Consider the following 21,619-nt stretch of genomic DNA (forward strand, 5'->3'; position numbering starts at 1 on the left):
CCCAAATGGTTTCAAACAGTAATAAACAAGATGCTAATCTGAGCGTAATCACAGTAATGCACATGCACATGGGGTGGGGGGGGGGTGGGCTTTCTTATTGCGATCAACTCATAAGCTAAGGCTCGCAGCCAAGTCTTATTTAATGGCCACATTTATTTCATTCTGCTGCGTAACGATAGTAGCTGCTTTATTTATTTGAAATTGCTCCATCAGGATTAGTAAACTCTTACTGTGCTGCCCTTACACTGCATATCAAACACAATAAAGATGAGAAATATTACGTCAGCCCCATCCCTCTAAAACTAGCTCAGCTGCTCTTTCCTTGAGCTGGCATTGTCCAGGGAACAGAATCAATGAGAAGCACTTTTCTCTGCCATATTCCTCCATTAGTGGGATCTATTTAGTTAGGGGGCTGACGCTTGGGATCCAGAGCTCAAGGAGAGATGCTGGAATTAGGAATGATTTGTCCAGTTACATGGGGCTTGTGTTTTGTGCTGACAGATGGTCAGAGACATCTCAATTCTGAAATGAGCGAGATCTCGAGTGGAACGGACAAAGAGCACTGCATACATATTTCCAGTGTCGCTCATATGGCATTACTTGAACGTGAAAGCATGGAGTGATTAAAGGGTTATTCACTTGTTGCCTTGGGTCTGTAACATTTAACATTGTTCTCAAATGAGTGAACTTTTTTTTTGTGACATGTTGGTTTTCACTTCAGCAGCAATGGGACCCTGACTAATCTAACGTATAGGTTTCCACTTTAGCTATAAATCTACTGTATATCTATTTTCAGTGGACTGATTTTTGGAACATGTGATCATGGACCCTCTGGAAGTAGGAAAAGGGAGTGGTTGCATTCAAAATGCACAACCTTTCCAACATCACCATCACCTCTGTGGAGGAATCCCTACTTTCCCAGCATCACATTCTTAGAGCAAACAAATACCAATCTTTACTACAGGAAACAAGAGCATACAAGCTCCTTAATGCCCTCCATAATCAGTATGATATATTAAACACAACCATTTAGGCTGAGGAGGTCAGTAATTAGGCAAAGTTAGTCACTAATTAACTGATCTCTACATACTTATCTTTGTATAGCACATGGGGAATATTAAAATTAACTTCAGTCTCTCAGCCTTAAGGAGGTAAAAACTGAGGAAAATCACTTTTCACTCATTATTTTGCAAATATATGCAGCTTTGTGCTCGGGAGTCCAACTACATCTTCAACTCTTACGGGGGTTAAGACTAGACGTACTGTCTGGTTTTATGAAATATCGTTGCTTAGTGCACATGACAGACAAGCAGACAGGGACATGGCCATAAAGATATTATTATAAGGACATTTTTGCTTCCCATGTTGCAATTTTACATAGAACTTTGAATAATTTTTGGTAGAGTTCCAGAAACATTAATCTATTCCTTACTTTTATCAACACAATTGTAATATTGATAGATTTTAATATGAGACAGCACTGAGATGTGACTTTGCCTTTGTTAAAAAAAAAAGCATCAAGGGGAATTGCGAGTTACTGGTTGCTCTGTCTAAATAGTATGTAAATATTGCCTGTTTCACTATTCAAATTTCAGCACCATTAGACCCAAAAAGAAAAAAAATTCTAACAATTGCAGAGTTCCTGCAAGTTTCTACATTTTAATGAGAGATGTCAAGAGTAAGCGCTCCAGGAAGATTGTTTTTGTGTGTGTGTTGCATAGTCCTGGTGATGTAAGCCGTAGAGATATCTGCATTCTCTTAAACATAACTGGTAGTGCTCAAACTTAAAAAATAAACATATGACACAGTTATTCAAGGAAATCCACCAATCCGAAAAAAAAAAAAAAACACTCATCTGTATCAATACCCAAAAAGAAATGTGCATACTCATGACAGCACAAGCTCGTAAGAGCATTGGCATGACGAAAAGAACATTCCGTCCGGCTAAAATGAGTTGTGATGCAAGCTATAAATTTATCCCCGCAGTACCACTTTGACCCAGATTACACAGATGGACGCAACAGCAGGCAAAACCAAAGTGGTAGGTGCGGCTAACCCAGGGTATCTGCACCTGCACCTAGCGCAGATGGAAAGTAATGGGGCTCTTATCATAAATGACAGAAACTGATATCTGAAGCTGGGGTCTTTGTTGCTCGAAATGGGACTTTGTGACGAATAAGATGATACAGTGACTTCATATAAGTTTGCATGACTAATCACAGTAAATTCCCAGATCACTTCAGTAGCTCTAGATCTTTTTTTTAGATGACAATAACAATAGAAAGGGTGACTAAGGGCCCCATGACCAAATGGTAACTGAGAAAACTATTATTCTCAAAGAAAGGTTTTATTACTCTTACCTTATCTTGCTCTTACAGAGTTACATTTATATGAAAATATATATATAGAGAGAGAGCACTGCATCTAAGCTGAATGGAAGGTCTGTTGTTTGGTTCCAGATCACCCGAAGACGACAGTTTACATCCAGTCTTGCTGTCGTGAGCATCAGCATGACTTCATAAACATGCACGTCTCCCTCTGTGCTGCGATATGGTTGCCAGCTACAATAAGATCTTCCCAATCACACAACACCATCCTGTTTAACTAATGTGTCGTCAGTAATATCATTGCTTCAAAAACATGTTCACGAATCCAATGGGCTGCGACTTCATTAAAAAGCACAACATGAAACCCTTACATCATAGTTTTTGACTGTTAAAAAATACTCAGGCCTTTCTCGATCAGTCGTGACGCCCAAACCGAATCCACGTAAATCAACAATCAAAATTTTAAGGGCTACGTTTTGCTCAGACATGGGACGTTTCTGAGGCTATTTGTTTGAGGATCGATGAGTGAGAGGGACGGCAACGTGCTAAAAAGGAGAACCAAGAAAGTAGGTGGTAGAAAGTATTAGAGCGTAAATTGCCTGGCAGAAAGTGGCATGAATGGAAGGTGTTCTTGATGAGTATTAATGATATCAGAAAAGTGCAGCCAAACATGCACAGGGAAGGGACGGCAAAGACAGGCTATAATGGATGAGGCTGGCTCTCAGAAGTGGAGGAGCTAGTTGGACTGCAGCACAGCACATAGGTATCTGAATATTAAAAATTAATGACTAGCTCAGTGATTTACGACAACACAAGGATGCTGTAACCCAACCTGTGTAAGATGGATGTCTGGGGAATTTTAGAGGAGACTGATGCAAACCTTGTGGCATAGGAGCCTGACCTGCATCATCTTAGACTGTATATCCAGCAAGTCTCACTCTGATTCTAACATTATTGATTAGGTATTATTAAGATTCATAAGTCATTTGAACATACTGTGATCATTAGGTTGCATAGACCTGAACTTTTTGCTGAAATGAAATATACTAGCTAAGATAAATTGAAGGACTAGGACAGCCTCTGTTTAGAACCATAAAGATATACCGGTAACTTAGTAGTTACTGTGCTGGGAAAGAAGAAAAAAAAATGTGTGAGAAGGTTAAAAGTAGAAGTAGATATGTAAAAGGTTTGCTATGGTGGTAATGGCGTGATTCCAAGCAGAAATCATCTGCATTTTCATCACAGTGAAATATTTTCCTTCATATAGAAATAGGAAATAAACCTGTATACCTATCAAGTAAAATATTTATATGATCAGCATGATTTTTTCTTCATCTAACGGCCAGAAGAAAAAAAAAACTATCCCCCAAATGCCACTTTTCGAGCAGCCGGTAAGTCTTTTATCCTTGGAATATGTTTTTTGTGTTTTTACAGGCTGTAGAAAAACTGCCTTGAGCAGAGGCTGGAAATCTGGTCTTCCTTTGTCACGACTGGGTGGTTTTACTTACTCTTCTCTTTGCACGATGCCCTCGTCAGTCCATTATCGCGTTCTTTCCTTTGTTGGAAGTTGGAAACTCCTTTCTTTTACTGTCATTGTGGTGAATTGTCTGAAACGGGTTTAAACTCAAAACCATGATGCCTCACAGAGTCAAATGAAAAAGGAAAACAAATGCAAAATAAAGGAAACTTAACGGTGGGAAAATTCTGCTAAGAATAAATTTTTACGTTTTCGGTTTAATTCTTACATTTCACACAGTATTACTCTTAACAATTCTTTAACTTGCTACAAAGAAGTCACGCCTGTTTAGTCTTGACACAACTGTGTACTGGCCTATCGCAAAGGGCCTATGAGGGCCTGCGTAAACATGAGATCTGAGGCCCATGCTCGTATGTGTGCAGATGCATGAATAACTGTAACCTGCTTAAAGCTGTGAGTGCTGCTGCTTACATAATCTTAGGTACAAAAATACAAGTTGAATAAAAGCATCATTGATTTGCTATTAAAGCCTCTCAAATTAAAGTTATGTTCAGTTCGGATATCAAGTCAGCTCGGCTGTCACTTTAGATAACTTAGATCGTAGCGTCTTCAAACTGGTCCCCACACGTGGCATTCGGTTCATCTATATTTATAAAGCGACTCTAGAATAACTGAAGACTGTACAGTATGTTACAACCAAGTGGGCTGGAATAAAGTTTGGTTTATGCTTGCCGATTTCTCCCTAGCAAATGATGGTGCGCACCAAAACTGACATCAAAACAGCTGGTGCTCCAGGCGCTTTGGTGTTTTTACAGCCAGTCTGGATCTCTCGGTTTTGTGCCAAACGTGCGCTAGGCAAGGGGCGCTTTTGAAAAACAGGAAGGGTAGAGTCCGAAAGCGGGTCCACCTGTTTTAAAAGTGACATACAAGGCTGAAAATCATGCAAATCATGCAAAATCATCCAAATTAACAGCAAGGTAGTTGGTAGTGTTGACAGGGTGATCTTTTTTGACAAGATCTTTTTTTTTTTTTTTTTTTTTTACTCGTGTCCCTTGACGATGGCGGGATATCATCAAACGGATGCCAACTCATTCAAAATCATTCATTCTGCTGGATCTGCTGGATCACACAGAGCATGCCTGGCGTCACTGTTTACGGTACGTTATCACATCACTTGGTTATAGAAACTGATGTGGTGTGGACAGCCCTTGACCCAAACAAAAAGAGACACCTTCAGCCCGACCGAGTATAATACATATTTTTTTTCATTTTTATATTTAAACCTGGGCGCACCTTCCTTTTTATTTAAGTCCAAGTCTGTCCTACAACATATAAGGTTTGCAAATATTTCTATATATTTCAGCTTTAAGAAATTTTACTTTTCGTGGCACTGTTGCAGATCTTCAATGCCGTAACAACGTTGGGGAGGATTCCCTCAGCACATTTGAGTAAACAAAGCACCTGAGACTGTAGCCTCTGCCTTTGGAATGAGTTATTTAAGTATCCTCGACTCAGGAAATACACACGGCGCGTTCATGTCCTGATATTCTGACGTCAAACTGCCAACCATGAGGCCCTGTGCAGTGGCAAATGTCACATAGCCCAATGCAATGGTTCTGCCTGTGGACGCCTATTCAGTCAAAACTCTGTCACTGTCATTATTTACTGTGGGTTATCTTCTGTAAAATCTTTATTTTCTTCTCTAATCATCTATAGGATATCTAAAAAGTGCTGCTCTAGGAGCCTTCAAACAGAAAGCTAGTTTTTATATTTCCTATGTTTCTTCAGGCTGACAGGCTCCAAACATTACTTATCAGCAAAGTATGTGATACATGCAAAAAAGACTTAGAACTGGCATCTTGATGGGGATTATTAAAAGCCTTGTAGATTTAAATGTGCTCCCTACTGTGCACATCTTTGTCACATTTATTTTTTACATAAAACCTGCCATTAATTCAGAATGCGCAGCATATTGTCATCCAACTGTGCGAGTACCTTTTCCTCACCTCGGATTCAGATGTAAAGGTCACATAAGTGGCAGAAGCTCTGTGGATATGTATATTAGAGACCCAAGCATGTAACAAGAAATATACAACCATACAAGCTGAAATACAGTACATAAGAAACACAAGCGACAAAACAACTTTTAGACTATTTCTGATCTTGCATCAAAAAGATGCAAGATGCCACCTTGTCAGTTGAGCAATAAATTTGCTGCAGTTGCAGCATCTCAATAGCTCACCGGCTAGGGTGTGTGCCCCATTTACATAGGCCTATGTCTGCATAGCTACCAGCCATTTGCTGGAGTCAAAAAAACTCAATCACAGCTGGTTACATAAGCCTCACCTTACAATTTTGAGCAATGGAGCTAATTCCTGTTGAAAATTAGGTTCATTAGGAAACCCTACCAGCAAGGCAGACTGGAATCAAAAGGCTAATAATACATCCGCCACAAAGCAAGAGAATTAATGCCATTCACTCCCTTGCTTTGTTTCATGGTCCCACCAGGTCAATTTCCCATGAGTGTGAGGCCAAAAGACGAAGAAATCTTGAAGTTGCTGCATTAGCTTGAGGTCAAAAATGTCTGCCAGCCAAAATCCATCAACTCAGAAATGGATGATCACATATTGAGAAAAAATGGTGCTACAAATCCAATATGCTCCACCTTTAATTATTAAAGAGTTATTGGAGTAGGAGTAATTCAATTCACAACTTCTGCGAAATAAGGTTGTTATTTTAGGGGCTTCTCCTTTGCTCACGACAGGTCTGCCATCACTTGCCATTCAACTCTCCGTTCTCTGCCCTACAAGGCTAGAACAAAGACTGTGCCAGGGGTCAGCCACACATCACCTCGGCCATCTCTGCTGCTAATCTGTCCACCTGACAAAAGAGCCACAGGGAACTATAGGACAAAGGACCCGTCATTGAAAAGGTTAAAAAGCTCTCAACTCATATTCCAGAGTCCATTTCTATAAGTCTGTCCATTTGTTCATGCAGGCAGATGTGGCCAATAAATACACTCAAATAACATGTGACTGTTAGTGGTGAGCAACTGTACGTGCAGGGTAAAAATAATGCGTTTTTCCCCATTATGGACACTGTGTATACTAAGGATGCAAAGACTGATTGAACGGTTATAAGAATTATTTTTTTATTCATTTATTTTCACAGTAAGCGAATGCACCATTGGCACAACAGAGAGATTCTTTTTATCCTTGACAAAAAAAAAAATGTAATGAACACATTATGCATATAGCGACAGCCATAGGCAGTTGCCAGCAAGAGGCATGCTTTCAGTCTGGAAGTTTTTCACGGTGAGTGAAAAAGACCCAAATCTAGGGGAAAATGTGGCATTTAGCTTTGCTGTAGAGACTATAAATGGAAAGCAAGGCAAAAAAAAAACCGCACAAACACACAAACAGACTTATCCAGTGACAAGGCAGAGATGATGTTGTAAGTGAAATAAAAACTTGCCCTTAATGTTTCAGTGGATGTACCGGTCCTGCATTTGTACAAAATTACCTTGTTGCATGCTTCTGTTTTTTAATCTTCTGGTACGAAAGTACAAATTAAAGGCCTTTTGTGATTAACTTTACATCTTAAGTTATAATCTGGTGCATAAACAGATAATTTATTTTCTAATGGATACAGAACAAATACCTCTACCAAGGATCTTGGAGCCCTTTATTTTTATGTAAGCAGTTATTTGTGGTCAGTGACTTTTACAGTCGAGTGTTTAATTAAAACAAAAGGTCAGGTCTTTAAGATAAAGATAAGAAATAGGATATGATCAGTCTATCTCTACTCTAAACAAGTATAGAAAAAAAAATCATAGAAATACTGTATATATATATATGCATATATGTGTGTGTATGTGTTTAGTCAAAGCATGCAGAGAGAGTTTCTTAATTGGAGAGGATTAGACGAATAATGTTCATGTACCAGCATGGTATGTTGATTCATTTCATTTCACTCTCCCTCCATTGTCCACACGGCTGATGACAATGCAATATAATCCTCTAGGGCTCTACATTTTTTGAATAACAGCAACAACACAAACACTGCTGAGATTCTGACATATTAGAGTTACTTACCTTGGAGCTTAATCATCAGGACTAGTCAGAGACAGAACTACACAGCAGCCAATAGCACCAGGCATGCCTGCTAGGTGTGGACCCAACCTTTCAACTTCCAGTTAATTAAAATCAGATAATTATTAAAACTGTCATATTGATGATAAGGCTGGCAACATTCCAGCCCAGATATGAATTAAATGTTCAGCACCTCTTAATTCAATTCGAAACGGACAGTGACATGTGCACATTTTGTTGATTTAAACTTGGCACCAATGTTCCTCTAACATGTACCACTCAGAACTTTTATTTTGATGAAAAATAAAGTCTAATCCTGCTCCTAAAGCTGAATTGAAACAATAATTAAAGCAAATGATTTTAAAACTCACGTCTGTTGGAGGTAATGTTGGCAACGGTGTTTTTTTGTTTTTTTTCCCCCAATCAAAAAGACTTTATGTTACCAATAACAATCTTAACACAGCTCCATGAAGCAAAAATAACCCCATGGCAACTATGAAAGCTGCAGAAAATGACTCAGATGCAGCGGTCATTCATGACAAACATATTGCCAGGATCCCATTCATTGTGCACTTAACCTGATCAAAAAGTTCAATACCTGACAAGGATGTGTGAATTGGCTCGCAGCAACATTCTAAAAGCATCCTGGCTTGGGTTGGAATGAAATCTGTTTTATTTTATCTAACTAAAATAACTAACTACATATGAATCTGTCAGGACCTGAGGCACTCTTTTAACATGGGAACATATGGACTTGCATAGTATATCTAGTCTTCATGAGACCAAATGAATTGTGTTTACGTTAAATTCTAAAATCAGGCCACCAAGTGTGGAATTTAAGTGATTTAAAGCACAATGGTATCATTATCTTATCATTAGAAACAGATAGATATACTAAAATCAGCTGCTTAAGGTTTTATGCTACTGCTTTTAACCGCACTGGTGAATGTAGGACATATCAAATCTGCAGGATAAACAAAAAAAAAAAAAAAAAGCTGGAGTCCAGCAACTTTTGCAGCATTAACATGAAGTACTGTTACCATCAGGAGAATACTGCGAGCACGGCAATACTGCCGGCAGTCTGTCTGCCTTCGAAATACGAGTAATGGCAATATCGCATTCCTGTCCTTGTTATGTGGTACAAGGCACATTCAAAACACTGCAATTTGTATGTAAATATAGGAGCATGATTGGAAAAACTTTGTATCAGTGCTGTAATTTTCTCCACACAACGTTCAAGTGAAAACATGAATAATACTGAGGCACAAACTCATTTGGGAAAGGCCGGTTTATCCTATATGTCAACCAAACAAACAGTTAACCCGCCAACTGCCCACTGCCTCTATCCATGGCCTACTTCTCATGGCTCCCTTCTGTGAGTCTGACCCCCACCAGCCAACTCTCCTTCCAAGCCTCTGCCTCACTGGGATTTGAGTGACGACACCCATCACAGTGGGGGCTCACAGTGCCACCTTTGGGGTGCTCCAGGCATGTACCGGTAAGATATCAAATGTGTGGACAATGCAATCATATGCCAACTCCACAGGGCTTACTCCCACCCACGGAAGCTAGAGAAGGATGGCACGGAATGATTTCTCTGATGCTTTCAACACCATCCAGTCCCTCCTGCTTGGGGAGAAGCTCAAAGCAATGCATGTGGATAAAGCATGGTTTTCTGGATTATGCTGCCTGTCAGTGAGTGGCTCACTGACAGACAGTTCATCTTGCTGAAGGGCAGTGTATTGGATACACCACGAAAAGGCACAGGGAGACCCCCAGGTAACTGTATTGTCAGCTTTCCAGTCCACTTTCTACACCTCTACTTTAATGATTCGATTCTGGGTCATGGTAGCTCCACAACTTCTTTGATGACTCCTCTACTGTGGCGTACATAGGTTGGGGCTAGAAAAGGAAAATACGATCCTGCTAAAGAAACCTGACAGCTGCTACAGGGACAGCCCTTTGGAGCTCAACCTCTGCGTGACAAAAGACTTCGGAGTGGATTTCAGCCTGCCACTATTTGGGGTGAGAGGAGTAAAACGAATGGGTTTCAGTGGAACAAACAGGCTACTTAATAAGTTCTACTAATCAGTGGAGGCCAGTGCACACTTGTTATGGCTAAGAATGAAGGCAGGATTAACGGAGGAGTGAGGCTGCACTGAGCGGAGGGGAGAAGATGAAGATGAATTTCCATATTGTGAGCTGGTGCCGCCACGCATGAGACATGATCACTTTTTCACCTCATCTTATAAGTAAGCTGTTTAGCTGCTTATTTATGTAAAAAATCATTGCATTTTACAAATATTTTTGTTTATACACCTTCCCTCTCAGCCAGCATTGAGACAGATGAACTCTACCGCCCCACTCTGACAGCTCAGGGTACTGAGCATAAAGCCCTTTATAAACACAACATGGAACACATGATGACACATACCTCCTTTCACAGCTCATTATTTGTGAACAAAACTCGAGTGAACAATCTAAGCTGTGGGACAGATGGGACACATGCTGATGTGTATCACTATTTTTCATATAGTCAAAGCTTAATATGTCACCTCATCTTGCATAATTCTGTGCCAATTCTCTCTCATTTCAACACCAGTTTTCAGCACTTTTTTTTCCCCCCTATCTGACTATTTTCCATGGAAGTTGTTTCGGTGCTGGTTCAGAAACAAATCTCAAGGCAGAACCTGTTCTTATTTGTTTCAACTGCCAAAAGCACTGGCTCCAGCAGCACCCAATCTGTGGTGATACAGAGCAAAGCAGAGGCCAGAGACAGGGTTATGGAGACCAACCACACCAACTAAGGGCTCTTAACTGCAAATCCGCCATCAAGTGCAAGTGATGATGGCAGACCTCTGCTTGGTGTACAAGAGGCCTAAAACTTTGTGACCACCATGTTTAAAAATGATGCCTTTGTAGGATCTAGTCTTTTTCATTTAAATGAGAATATTAGGGGGAAAAAGCATGGACATGAAGTCAAAGCAGCAATGCTAAGAACACAAGCTCATTATTCCTCTCATTTTCCACAAGTTTAATGTTATAAAATCATCAGTCGGTGTGTTGGTGAACACTGCCCACTGTGCAGCTGAGCAGCAGTTGTTTGCAACTGAATTAATAAACTTTGTCTGGTCTTTGAATGTTACCAAATGCTACTGATGCATCCGGCTTAAAACAGTGTGTATAAATCCAATTTTCGGATTCATAAATGCTGGTCAGCGTTGCACAGAGAGTTCACAAACCCCTAGTCTTGTTTACAGCACCTTTTAAAATTGACATTGGTGATATGAAGACATCAGTTTCCATGAAAAATCAGACAAAACACTGATCGGTGTAGATAAACTGCCACCCATCACTGTAGTCCTCAACAGAAATTCACAATAGATATATATATATTAAAAGTAATATGGCTATATATATATATATATATATATATAAATACACACATGCGTGTGTATGAAATAAAGAATGTAATAAAGTGTCAGTGGGTTTGGGTGGAGGGCCTTATCTAGCATCCCTTGACAGGGATCCAGATTTTCTAGCACCACACCTGGTTTACTATACCAGCAAAGACAAGAGAGCAGAAAGATACATCACTACCAATGGTAGTGTGCGTCTATGTATGTGAGGAGTGATAAGGACACGATCTTTATCACACAGGTCTCCAGAGGAACAGGACAGAGTTTTCGTGAACTAATCAAAAAGGCTACAGGGAACAGGCTCGAACCTGTTCTGTTTGCTGTGTAGGCTACAAAAAACATCTCAAAGTGTGTGGACAAGACATCAGCCCTGCAGATTGCAGTCACATATGCGTTTGTGTGTTATCTCATAAGCAATCGACAGGCAAGCAAGCACCTCCTGACACTTAATTTGAGTTTGTCAGCCGTGCATCCCCAATAAGATATTAACAAAACCTGATCAATAACATTCAAGGGCAACGAGCAAGAGCGGTGAAAGCCTGCGTTTTGCTCGCCAGATTATAACTCTCATATGACACGCATGTTAAACACATGGAATCTAGCATTTGTGTTTTATCAGCATTGTTGTGACCTTTAACAACTCCTGGACCGCAACACTTGATAAGCTGTTTGGATCAACACACGCTGAGAAGCGGGAGTCAGCCCCCGTGTTGCTCAGGAGGAGATCACATCAGCGGCATGATGATGAAAAACAGTGATACTTACTTTAAGACGGCGCTGTCCCCCTGCCTGACGGTGATGTTGTCCTTCAGTACTGAATCCCCGCTCCTGGCTGGAACTCCTGCAGGTACAAGGAATAACAATTTAAGTCCGAGGACGACAAGACATTTCCCAGGCACCGCCAGATAGCCACAAATTCCCATGTTTTTCTGTCACTGCGCAACTTCCAGGAAAACTTAAACCGTCCGTTATTCCTTCAGCGTCTTCAGCGCCACCAAATTCCACTCCACAAAACAATACGCTGGAGCCCGTTGGAACTGCGGTCGACCTGGTTTCGCTCCAGATAAAACGGGCTTGTTATGAAATACTGTCCGTGTCGCTAACGCAAGAAAAAGAAGCGTCTTTCCGCTCCGCAGCCGCTCCAGGAAACAGACTTTGGGGGATGGAAAAGAGCACCGTGTTTCTTGGAGAAATGCGCACAGCCTCCCCTGCCTCTAACTGTAATCGCCGTGAAATGGATGCTGTGGCAGAGATGCATCAGCCAAGTCTCCTGTATGTTTTTTTTTCCTCTTCCCTCCTCTTCCTCGATGTTCTCTTTTCTTTCTGTCGTCTGGGTGAGACAGTGTAAAGCGCTGCGTGTTCAACGCAAGAGGACAAACGCTCCCCAGTATCTATTCTTTTCTTTTTCATTAAGTAGACTACAGCTCCTGAAGTAGTCTCTCTCTCTCTCCCTTATCAGGTATCATGGCTCACGTTCACCATGTGGAACATATGGTCTGCAGCCTGCAGGGCTGTGATGTTCATAGGGGTTATAGTAGCTCCCAACCTGGGGTCCGGGGACCACCGTTGGATCTTTTAGGAGCATTTATAGGGGGACCCTCCTATTTAGAAAAATGACAGTGATAAATAATCAGCTCTAAATCTGTCTTTGACATCAAGGCTGCAAGCGGTATGGAGGCATAGATGCTTATTTAGTCTCAGGGGTCTGCACAGCACACATGGAGGCATTTAAAACGTTTATTCATACTATATAGGATCATTTGTAACTCACCAACTCTCTTAGGGCCTGTTCACACTTAGTTCTAACATGCCTCCTGGGTGATCAATCACAAGTGGACAGGTGTTAAGATGTGTCCCAAGTGACCACTTGGGATTGGATCTCAGTCGGCTGTTTTGTTTTCAGATTAACTAAACACATAGCCTACATCTCACAGTCTGCTGTCAGCTGAGCGAGAAACAGAATCAGCAGTCCATTGGTGTGTCTATAAACTCAGCAACACAGTTTGTATGTTTACATGCACTGGTGAATCAAGCTATAGAAATACAACTTGATCTGTTAATTGGACAACTCTGCATTGCCCCAGTATACATGTATGAACAGAAACTGATTTATTGACTTCAAATAACACCACAGAATTTGGCTATTTTTTTGCTCCTTGGCTCCCCCTACTGTTGTGGGATGCAACACCTACTGTCATATTAAAAATTTCCACGTTAGCTGTGCACATGTACAGCCAAGCACATACTGTGTTGAGGAGATCACTAAGACGCCATCAAAAGCCGCCAAAATGTCAAACAACGGTCAAGAAAAACAGTGCGGTGCCGGGCTGGAAACCAAAAGTCATGAACTGCGGAATCTCATCCAATAAGTGCTCTAACGCCATTTTAGGCCCAACAGTGTGTTCAACAAAGGTCAGCGTACCCCAAAACTAGTCGGAAGCACATAGTTTTCACATTCACACATGTTCAGGGTTCACACACTTTTACTATTGTTGCTTTTAAGTGTGTCAGACACACCACAACGAGGAAGAATGTGCGAGAAAACATCCCAGACGTTGTGCTGCTAACTTTCTTTGTTGGAGATCATGTAAGTATAGCCAAATTCACTTGTTGCCTTTAAGCTAGCTAAATGGCGACTTTGATGCTGCAGTTATAAAAATCAGGATTTTAATAAAACAGGACAGTTGTCTTGAAATCTTTATAATGACTTCGAGTTGACACATATGAGGCTGATTTTCAGTCACAGTTTCTGATGCATTTCAACTTCTGTTGAAAGAAACAGAAAAATATGTGAATGAGAGCACATTTCTTGAAAATTGACACGCAGGAGGGATTCGAGTTCCTGACCACATTGTGTGACTATGTTAGTTTAACTTTGAAAGGTTTGATTTGGTATGAGTTTGGTGGGACTAACACGTTGGTTAGATTTTAAAAGTAAGTGTTCTTTTAGTGCCATGTGAGTCACCTATTCCACTGTTCAAGAGTGGAAAATGTTTCAGATTCACCCGATTTATTGTGTAATGTCTTACAAAAATGTTCTATTTCATTCTACCACACCATATAATGACAATAAAGACGATTCTATTCTAATAAGTCTGTAACAATTGTGGTATGAGAGAAGTAAAGGAGCTTTAAAGAAATTATTTGATCTCAGTGCATCTCAGCTGATAAAGAGACACACCTTCAATTTGGACTGCTGTTGATGTGCTTGTTGGCTGAGGTGAGATGAGATCCTCGGGATAAAACGTCTTCAAATGGAACCGCATTGCATTGTAAAGTGACAGCCATGATAGTAAACAGGTTAAGGACCGCTTATAGTGAATGGTGGCGTAGGGATAATGTTCGTCATCCTCTAAAGTTGCGCTCCGTTAATGAGGCAAACCTACAGAATACCAGAAGTTTACAATAGAGGTATGCAGCCTATTGTGCCGTTTTCATCAGCAAGGATACGACATAAGCTGAGCTACCAAACAGGAAAAGTAGGTCACAGCTCCAAGAAAGTGTGCCCTTAGAATTGAAAGAAATCTCATCTTAAGATAATGCAGTTTTGTGTTGGTATGTTGCAAAAATAAATTTTGCAGTATTTGGAGAAGTTTCAACATAGAAAACTTGGGCTCAGGATTTATTCCAGCATTGTCACCCAGACTCATTTTTGCTTCCCCAGGTGTGTTAAAAGCTGCTTCGTGGTTTGCACATCAGACCTCCACAACAGGATCAAAGAGACTACACAGACTGTCAGCACAGCAAGCATTTTGACTGCAATAGATTCTTGTTTTATGTACTGTGTGTATTTCATGATGTTTTTTACTGTTACTATTCTTTCATAACTTATCTAGTCAAACATAAAAATTGCAGCGGCTCTTCCTGCGGCTGCCATCAAATGTTGTAGTACTCATACGTTAAACACACATTGCTGTTATCATAGGTTATTTTGTTTGGAGTTCAAGTCCACAAACTAGAATATGGACTGGCCTTGGGTACAGATCATTATCCATAAAGTAATAATGAGCAGCCTGTTATAGCCCATATCACCCTGTAAGTTAAACAAATTATCAGCCTGTAGAGCAGTATGTTAGTTTTATTTTTCCTTTTAAGAAGTCTTGTTTTTTCCTAACTAGGACACAAAACAGTTAATTTCTATTTGTCCTCAACATGGAAATATCCACAGTGATGCATTCAATTAAAAGCCACGTTTCACCTTTTAAACAGAAAACTAAAAATGTATAAAGGTTTGCGATCTGGGAGTATTTCAGCTCCGTTTTCGTAAAAAAGTTAGAACGCAATGCTTTTTGAGGAATCGGGTTTGTATTCGAGCTCTTTGACAAGTTGCGAGGGGGGCTTTTTTTGCAAGGTGTCAGTTTTGACATGCTCAGTATGGAGGAGGAAACTTTCGGTTCGAGTGGCTGATGATTAGTTTGAGGAGATGAGGTAACTTTGAGTGGAAAGCGTTAAAGTTAATGAGAGTCTGAAGTTCGCTGAGCCACATTCGCTTTGTTTACTAATGTGCCCCTTCTCTGTTTCTCCCCATCCCTATCTGTATGCATGGAGGGGTTGCTCGCCACTAGGGATGAGTGTGGCACTCTGCTGCGTATCTAACAGCAGCTCTCAGAATTACTATGACAGCCTTAGGGTCTCATGAGAAGATTGAACAAGTTATTTTTTTTTTTTTTACCTTAATGTCAGTTTGGCACACTGTTAAGATGTCCGATTATCGGGAGGGGGGGAGGGGGTAATTGACAATGTACTGACAGCATCAGATGGGAGAGATAAAAGTAGCACATTGTGTTGTTTCTGTCTGGTATCAAATGTTTGTGCAAGTGTGACAACACTGATGGGCTCATATTTGTTGTAGCTCTGCATTCTGTTCATTAGACTCCTCACACAAATAATTGATTTCCCCATAAAGCATTTTATACAAGCAAATGACCAAGTTTGTTGCACAATTCATTGCCAAACAGTGTCCAGCATCTTTTTCAAGGTGACAGGCTTTTTAAGGATTTTATTACCCAATTTAGTGGTTGCAACACAAAATTTGAGTCCAACAGAAGTAGTCTTTAGGGTGACATTAACTGTAAAATATATACTCCACGCCATCCTGTGTGTACTTTTCCTATTGGTTCCATCATTTCAAGGCAGAGGCACAATTCCTCTGTGTCAAATTCTGTAAAGTCCTCAGCTTAACATCCGTGATTGGTTGGCAAAAGCCTGAGATAGACCAGTCAGTACTTGTAACATAGGAGCAGCCCGTCACATTTATCCGAATTGTTGTCCAGTTTATTCAAAGGTTGTTTCTAAAGGAATTATGATGATGTTTTGTGCCAGAGAAATCCATCAAAGATAAGACTTAATTAAAATGATATCTGCCTGAGATGTCACAGAAGTCCTGACTATGTGCACATCCTAATGTTTTTTAAATTAAAACCCCTCCCTGACCTAAGCAAAATCTAAGATGTGTGTTCTTAATTAGAGTCAAGCGTAGGAGGTGGGCTGAGGCACTTATTCACAGACATCCCCTTCTGTTGATTAGAGCGGCATTTGGTCATGTGACATTGTTTTAACACTTCTGCTGAGAAAACTGGAGGCGTCAAAACACCATCATAAAGTCACAAAGAATGTCATACATTGTATGTGCAGTAGCAGTAGCAGCTATGCAGCAGTGTTTTGAGGACAGAATAAGGCTGCAATCCATTTCAATCCATGTCATCTGCATTTTATTTCTGACCCTCACTGCTCTGCCCTGCAGCAGGTCAGGTACTTCCAATGACCTTGCCGAAGCAACAGTGCAAGCAAGGATGCCAAGCATGCAGAAATGACAAATTAGAATGGCACTGTTTGTTGCTCAGACCCCATAAATCATTCTTGATGCATCACACAAACACAGATAGTTGAAGAGTAAGAGAAAGAAAGCCTAACTATGTGGCATGCTCTAAAACAGGAGCTTGATCTTATGGTTTAAAAAAAAATAAAATAAAATAATTTCACTTAAATCCGAATGGTCGATTTGATTTCCGGTCAAACTCTTTGTGTGCCTTATTTGTTTCATTTATACACACAATGACATTCACATAATTCCCTGCAGCAACATATTAACAGTGGACCTTGGTTGTTCTGTTCAGACAATCCGTGCTAATCTTTATTCATATCATGCAAGGATGGGCAGAGCAAGCAGACAATGCACAGGCCTCTGACCAAAATAAGCTAATAGCCGAGCAAAACCATGGGTAGACAGAATAAAGAGAGCTCCGACAATGCTGAACATCATCTGCAGAACCTCAGATGCCTCCAGCACACAAACAGCAAAATTATGCAGACAATTCAGGAGAGGCAAAAGTTCTGGGGTTAATGAAGTAACATCCTGTGGTATATATTCTGAATTCAGCTGCCTTTAACATCCAAAAATGTGTCCGCATAACAGAAAATTTAGCATCTCTTCAGTGGTTTCATGTACCTTTAAAGCAGATTGATGGGATCACTTATATCTTTGACATGATAACCTCTAATGAGCCAGCTTCCAGCCTGAGAAACTTGCTGGAGATCATGAAAAGTTTCTCTTCGGATCTCTCTTTGAAATTCTACAAATTGAACTACTGGTTCAATTCTTTAACCAATGCCGGCATTCAAGCTTGTCCCAACCTCTTTTTTGCTGCTGAGACACTGATGTCGCTCCAAGCGGCAAGTTGCAACTTATGCAGAATCAAGCCAAGTTTAATTCAAGAGTACATTTTACACGCAATGGCATTTAAAAGTGTTTTACATCGAGGTCATGAAGAAGCACAGCATAAAAGCGTGAAAGGAAGGGGGAAATAGTACAATTACAGATCAAAAACTCAGCTGTGGAATGACGTGTTACAGTGAAAACGTTAACACAGAAGTGACGGCTACATTTTAAAAAACAAATTAAAATATTGCAGCCTCCAAGCAAACCCACTTGAAGCAGGGTTTTTTTTTTGGGATCATTCGCCATTCTGTTGTACTTTAGTTTACACACCAATCACGTAATATTCAGTAGGTCCTCCTCATGCCACCAAAAGAGCTCTGACTTGTTAGGGTGTGGACAAAGAACATCTGATGGTGTCTTCAAGCGTCTGGCAATAGGACATAAGCAACAGATTTCATGGGCGCTGTGGGCTAAGCACTGGGGTCTTTACGGATTGGACACACTGTCCAGCCTGGTATCTGAGGAGTTTGAAGGCCGAGTGAACACTTCAAACTCTTTGTCATGTACACCGAGTCCTTCCTGTGCCATTTTCGTGAGGCTTTTCCTGCTGGGAGAGACTGCCTCAGCAGCAGGGTGCCGTTGCCATACTGTATTATGCAAAAATGTTTAAGTTGGTGGCAAATGTTAGGAAGTAAAATGTGAATATGATGAAGGTTTCCTAGAAGAACATTGAATTTTAAAAAGAAGAGACGAGCACCATTCACAGTCAGCTGCTCTAATGTTGTGGCTGATGGGTGCGTGTATTTTTTATTTGAATGATTCATCTGCAGTGTACCTCTATGAAACAATGCTACCACTACTGATAATATTATTAATAGAAGTAACAATTGTATTGTAGTAGTAATAACAGAAATAATAATGATAATTGTAACTCTTATCTATCTGGAGGCAGACACCATGCACAATTGAAGATTAGGCTTAAAACTTTCCTTTTTAATTAAAGTATAGTTAGGAGTGGCTCAGGTGGCTGTGAACTGTACTTTTAGTTTTGCTGCCATAGGCTTAGACTGCTGGAAGACCTCCCATGATGCACCCTTCCTCACCCTGCTCTTTACTTTTTATTCTCTACCTAAGTATATGATATTCTTGTTGTCAAGAAGTTAGCAGGTATCCCAGGCCTGGTGTTTCTGTGCTTGTTTGTGCGTCTGTCCTGTCCTCTCACCCCCAACTGTTTGAAGCAGATGGCCGCCCTTCCTGAGTCTGGTTCTGCTGGTGGTTTCTTCCTGTTAAAAGGGGAGATCTCCTCGCCACTGTCGCCCGCCGGCTCGTACTAATCAGGACGAGAGATCGAATCAAAGTGGAGATTTGAGACCATCTGTTGGTTATTTTTCATGAATTGGCACTCTGTGAATAAACTATAGGAAATTTGCTTAGTTTGGACTGAGTTCGAACCATAAGTGAGTTATATTTAACTTTTTTGCTGTTTAAAGTGCCTTGAGATGGTATACTGAATGTTGTGAATTGGTTCTATATAAATAAACTGAATTGGATTGAACTGAATCTGTCTGCTACTATGTAAGAACTGTAATGCACCAGGCCCCAGACTTCTTTACAGTATTTTACATAAAGCTCATCCATCTGCTGCCCTAAACAGTGCAAAAAGCATCCATCTTTTTTCTTTTAAAACATCTTAACATTCTCTAAACTGTGACTCCGTTTTTGACAACTTCTTTTAAAGGGATGCTTTCTTGTCAGCAAAAGGTGGTAACTCACTTAAGATATTGCATGCAGGCTTTCAAACTAATGGATTTGGGTCAACAAATTGCCCTGTGAGACCAAAATGGAAAGATGTTTTGTCACAGTCGGAGTTGCACTCGTCAACAGCTTGGAAGAATTTTCAGTATGTACAAATTTGTGTTTTGCTCCACTGTTTTATTCACACCAATTACTTTCTGCACAAGAATGTTCCACTGTGTCCGTGTGATTTTTCGATTCTTATTTCAACAGCAATTAGAAGTTTTCAGTGAAAAATCATCACTGTGCAATGCTCTAGTGCACACAAAAGGCATATTCTCTGAAACTTCAATAACACGGTTGCTTGCTGCAGTGAGACTCTCAGGAGCCATAGTTACAAGTGAAGATCTTTGAAATACAAAGAAAAAAAAAAGGCAGATTCCTTCCTGGGTGCCAGCCTGATTTCAAGGTAATTTAAACTTCAGCTGTTTGAAGGCTTATATTAGCTTTTGATGATTTTCTGAATAAATTGTGTACAGTGCACATTACTGACAATTCAACTGTTAACTGTTTTACAGTAAGATTTTTATTCTGCAGTTTGTTGAAGTTGAAGTAGAAGGAAGGTCTTTAGCCTTTAATTTTCAGAGTGAATGCACAGATATATCTGCCAAACATCAGTACCGACCAATATTATACTCCAATCGGTCTATGACAGAGGCCCATGTATATCTAGTGTGTCCTGGTTGTGTTGCACTGACTTGAAGTTGACAAGATTTAGTTCTATTCAAGTTTTTTTTTTTTTATAAATATCAGATTATACATATTTTTTTATAAATATTTTAAATATCACTATCGGCCCAGAAATTCACAGTCAGTACATCCTTAGTTTCCAGCTGTGATAAACACAATAAAAATGTGCATCAGATTTTGGTGTGGTGGATAAACATGACCAAAAAAATTATTTTGAACTAGTTTCAACCTAACAAAGTAGTTTTTTTATGAATAAACCTTATCAGGTAATCACACTGCCCCTGCCAGACCAAACAGCAAGGAAAACATTGAAGCAAACCGAAAAAATATTTTCTCATGTTTGCGGGTTCTGTAACCTTCCTGAAGCATATTTGATTTGTTTTTCTCACAAAACTTTGCTTGCTGCTCAACATCTGTTCGAAGTAAGTAAAGTGCTTTTTGTTGTTTGTATAGAAGGACTCACAGTATCTGGCTGATTGTTTGGTTTACATTGTGAAAGGAATCCCTATGAGAACGGGCAATTTAACTTTATTAACACTTGTGCTTCCTCTCTCCCTTTACATTTCCCTAACTATAAATTAGGTTTCAAGGCAATGGTGTTAAGATGTTAGTTTAGCAATTAAAGTCACTGCAGTGTAAAATGTTTAATTTTCTTTTATTCCTTCATCTGCTTTGTTGGCTTTTCTTTAAACAAAGCCTTAGTTTAAATCGGCACCTCTGTGAACTGGTTTGATTTGTAACCATAAGGCACGGTTACACGGTTCAAGTGTTTTTCAAAAGTAACTGGCTAAGACAAAGCCAGTTAGGCTATGTTCCAGGCTGAGTTCTTTTTGTAAACAACAGAATGATCGTTGCTGTGCTTCTTGTTTTTTTAAAATTAAATAGCAACTTCACTGAGATTTGCTTCAAACTGTAAAGGGGGCTCAAGTGCTTTTGCTATGAGGAGCCTTGCACACGATTCCAACTTTGATCTCAGATAACTCCATCTGCCTCTGTCTTTACTTATCAGACAGCTTAAATCAGATGTCTTCACACGAGTCACTCCACGCCAAACAAATCATTATATCTGTCGCCTGGCTTTAAAATTCACGGCTGGTGTTTCTTTGCTCTGAAGAAGTTGTCTTCCCCATCTGAAGTGATCACAGCCCTCCCTCGTTTTCTAC

General features: G+C 40.1%; 1 protein-coding gene across 2 annotated transcripts in view; it reads right to left on the minus strand.

Annotated features, from left to right (window-relative positions):
• Positions 1–21,619, minus strand: part of opcml (opioid binding protein/cell adhesion molecule-like) — a 278,248-nt gene that overhangs the window by 147,091 nt on the left and 109,538 nt on the right. Inside the window, exon 2 of one of the 2 annotated variants that reach the window (XM_072375306.1) lies at positions 12,080–12,155. In XM_072375306.1, the coding sequence (XP_072231407.1) occupies positions 12,080–12,155 (76 nt within the window). Of the gene's footprint in view, positions 1–12,079; positions 12,776–21,619 lie in introns of those variants that run through there. The other variant, XM_072375305.1, reaches the window with a different exon arrangement.

Source organism: Leuresthes tenuis, unplaced genomic scaffold, assembly GCF_036924035.1.
Source record: "Leuresthes tenuis unplaced genomic scaffold, fLeuTen1.0.hap1 SCAF_21, whole genome shotgun sequence".
NCBI lineage: Eukaryota > Metazoa > Chordata > Actinopteri > Atheriniformes > Atherinopsidae > Leuresthes > Leuresthes tenuis.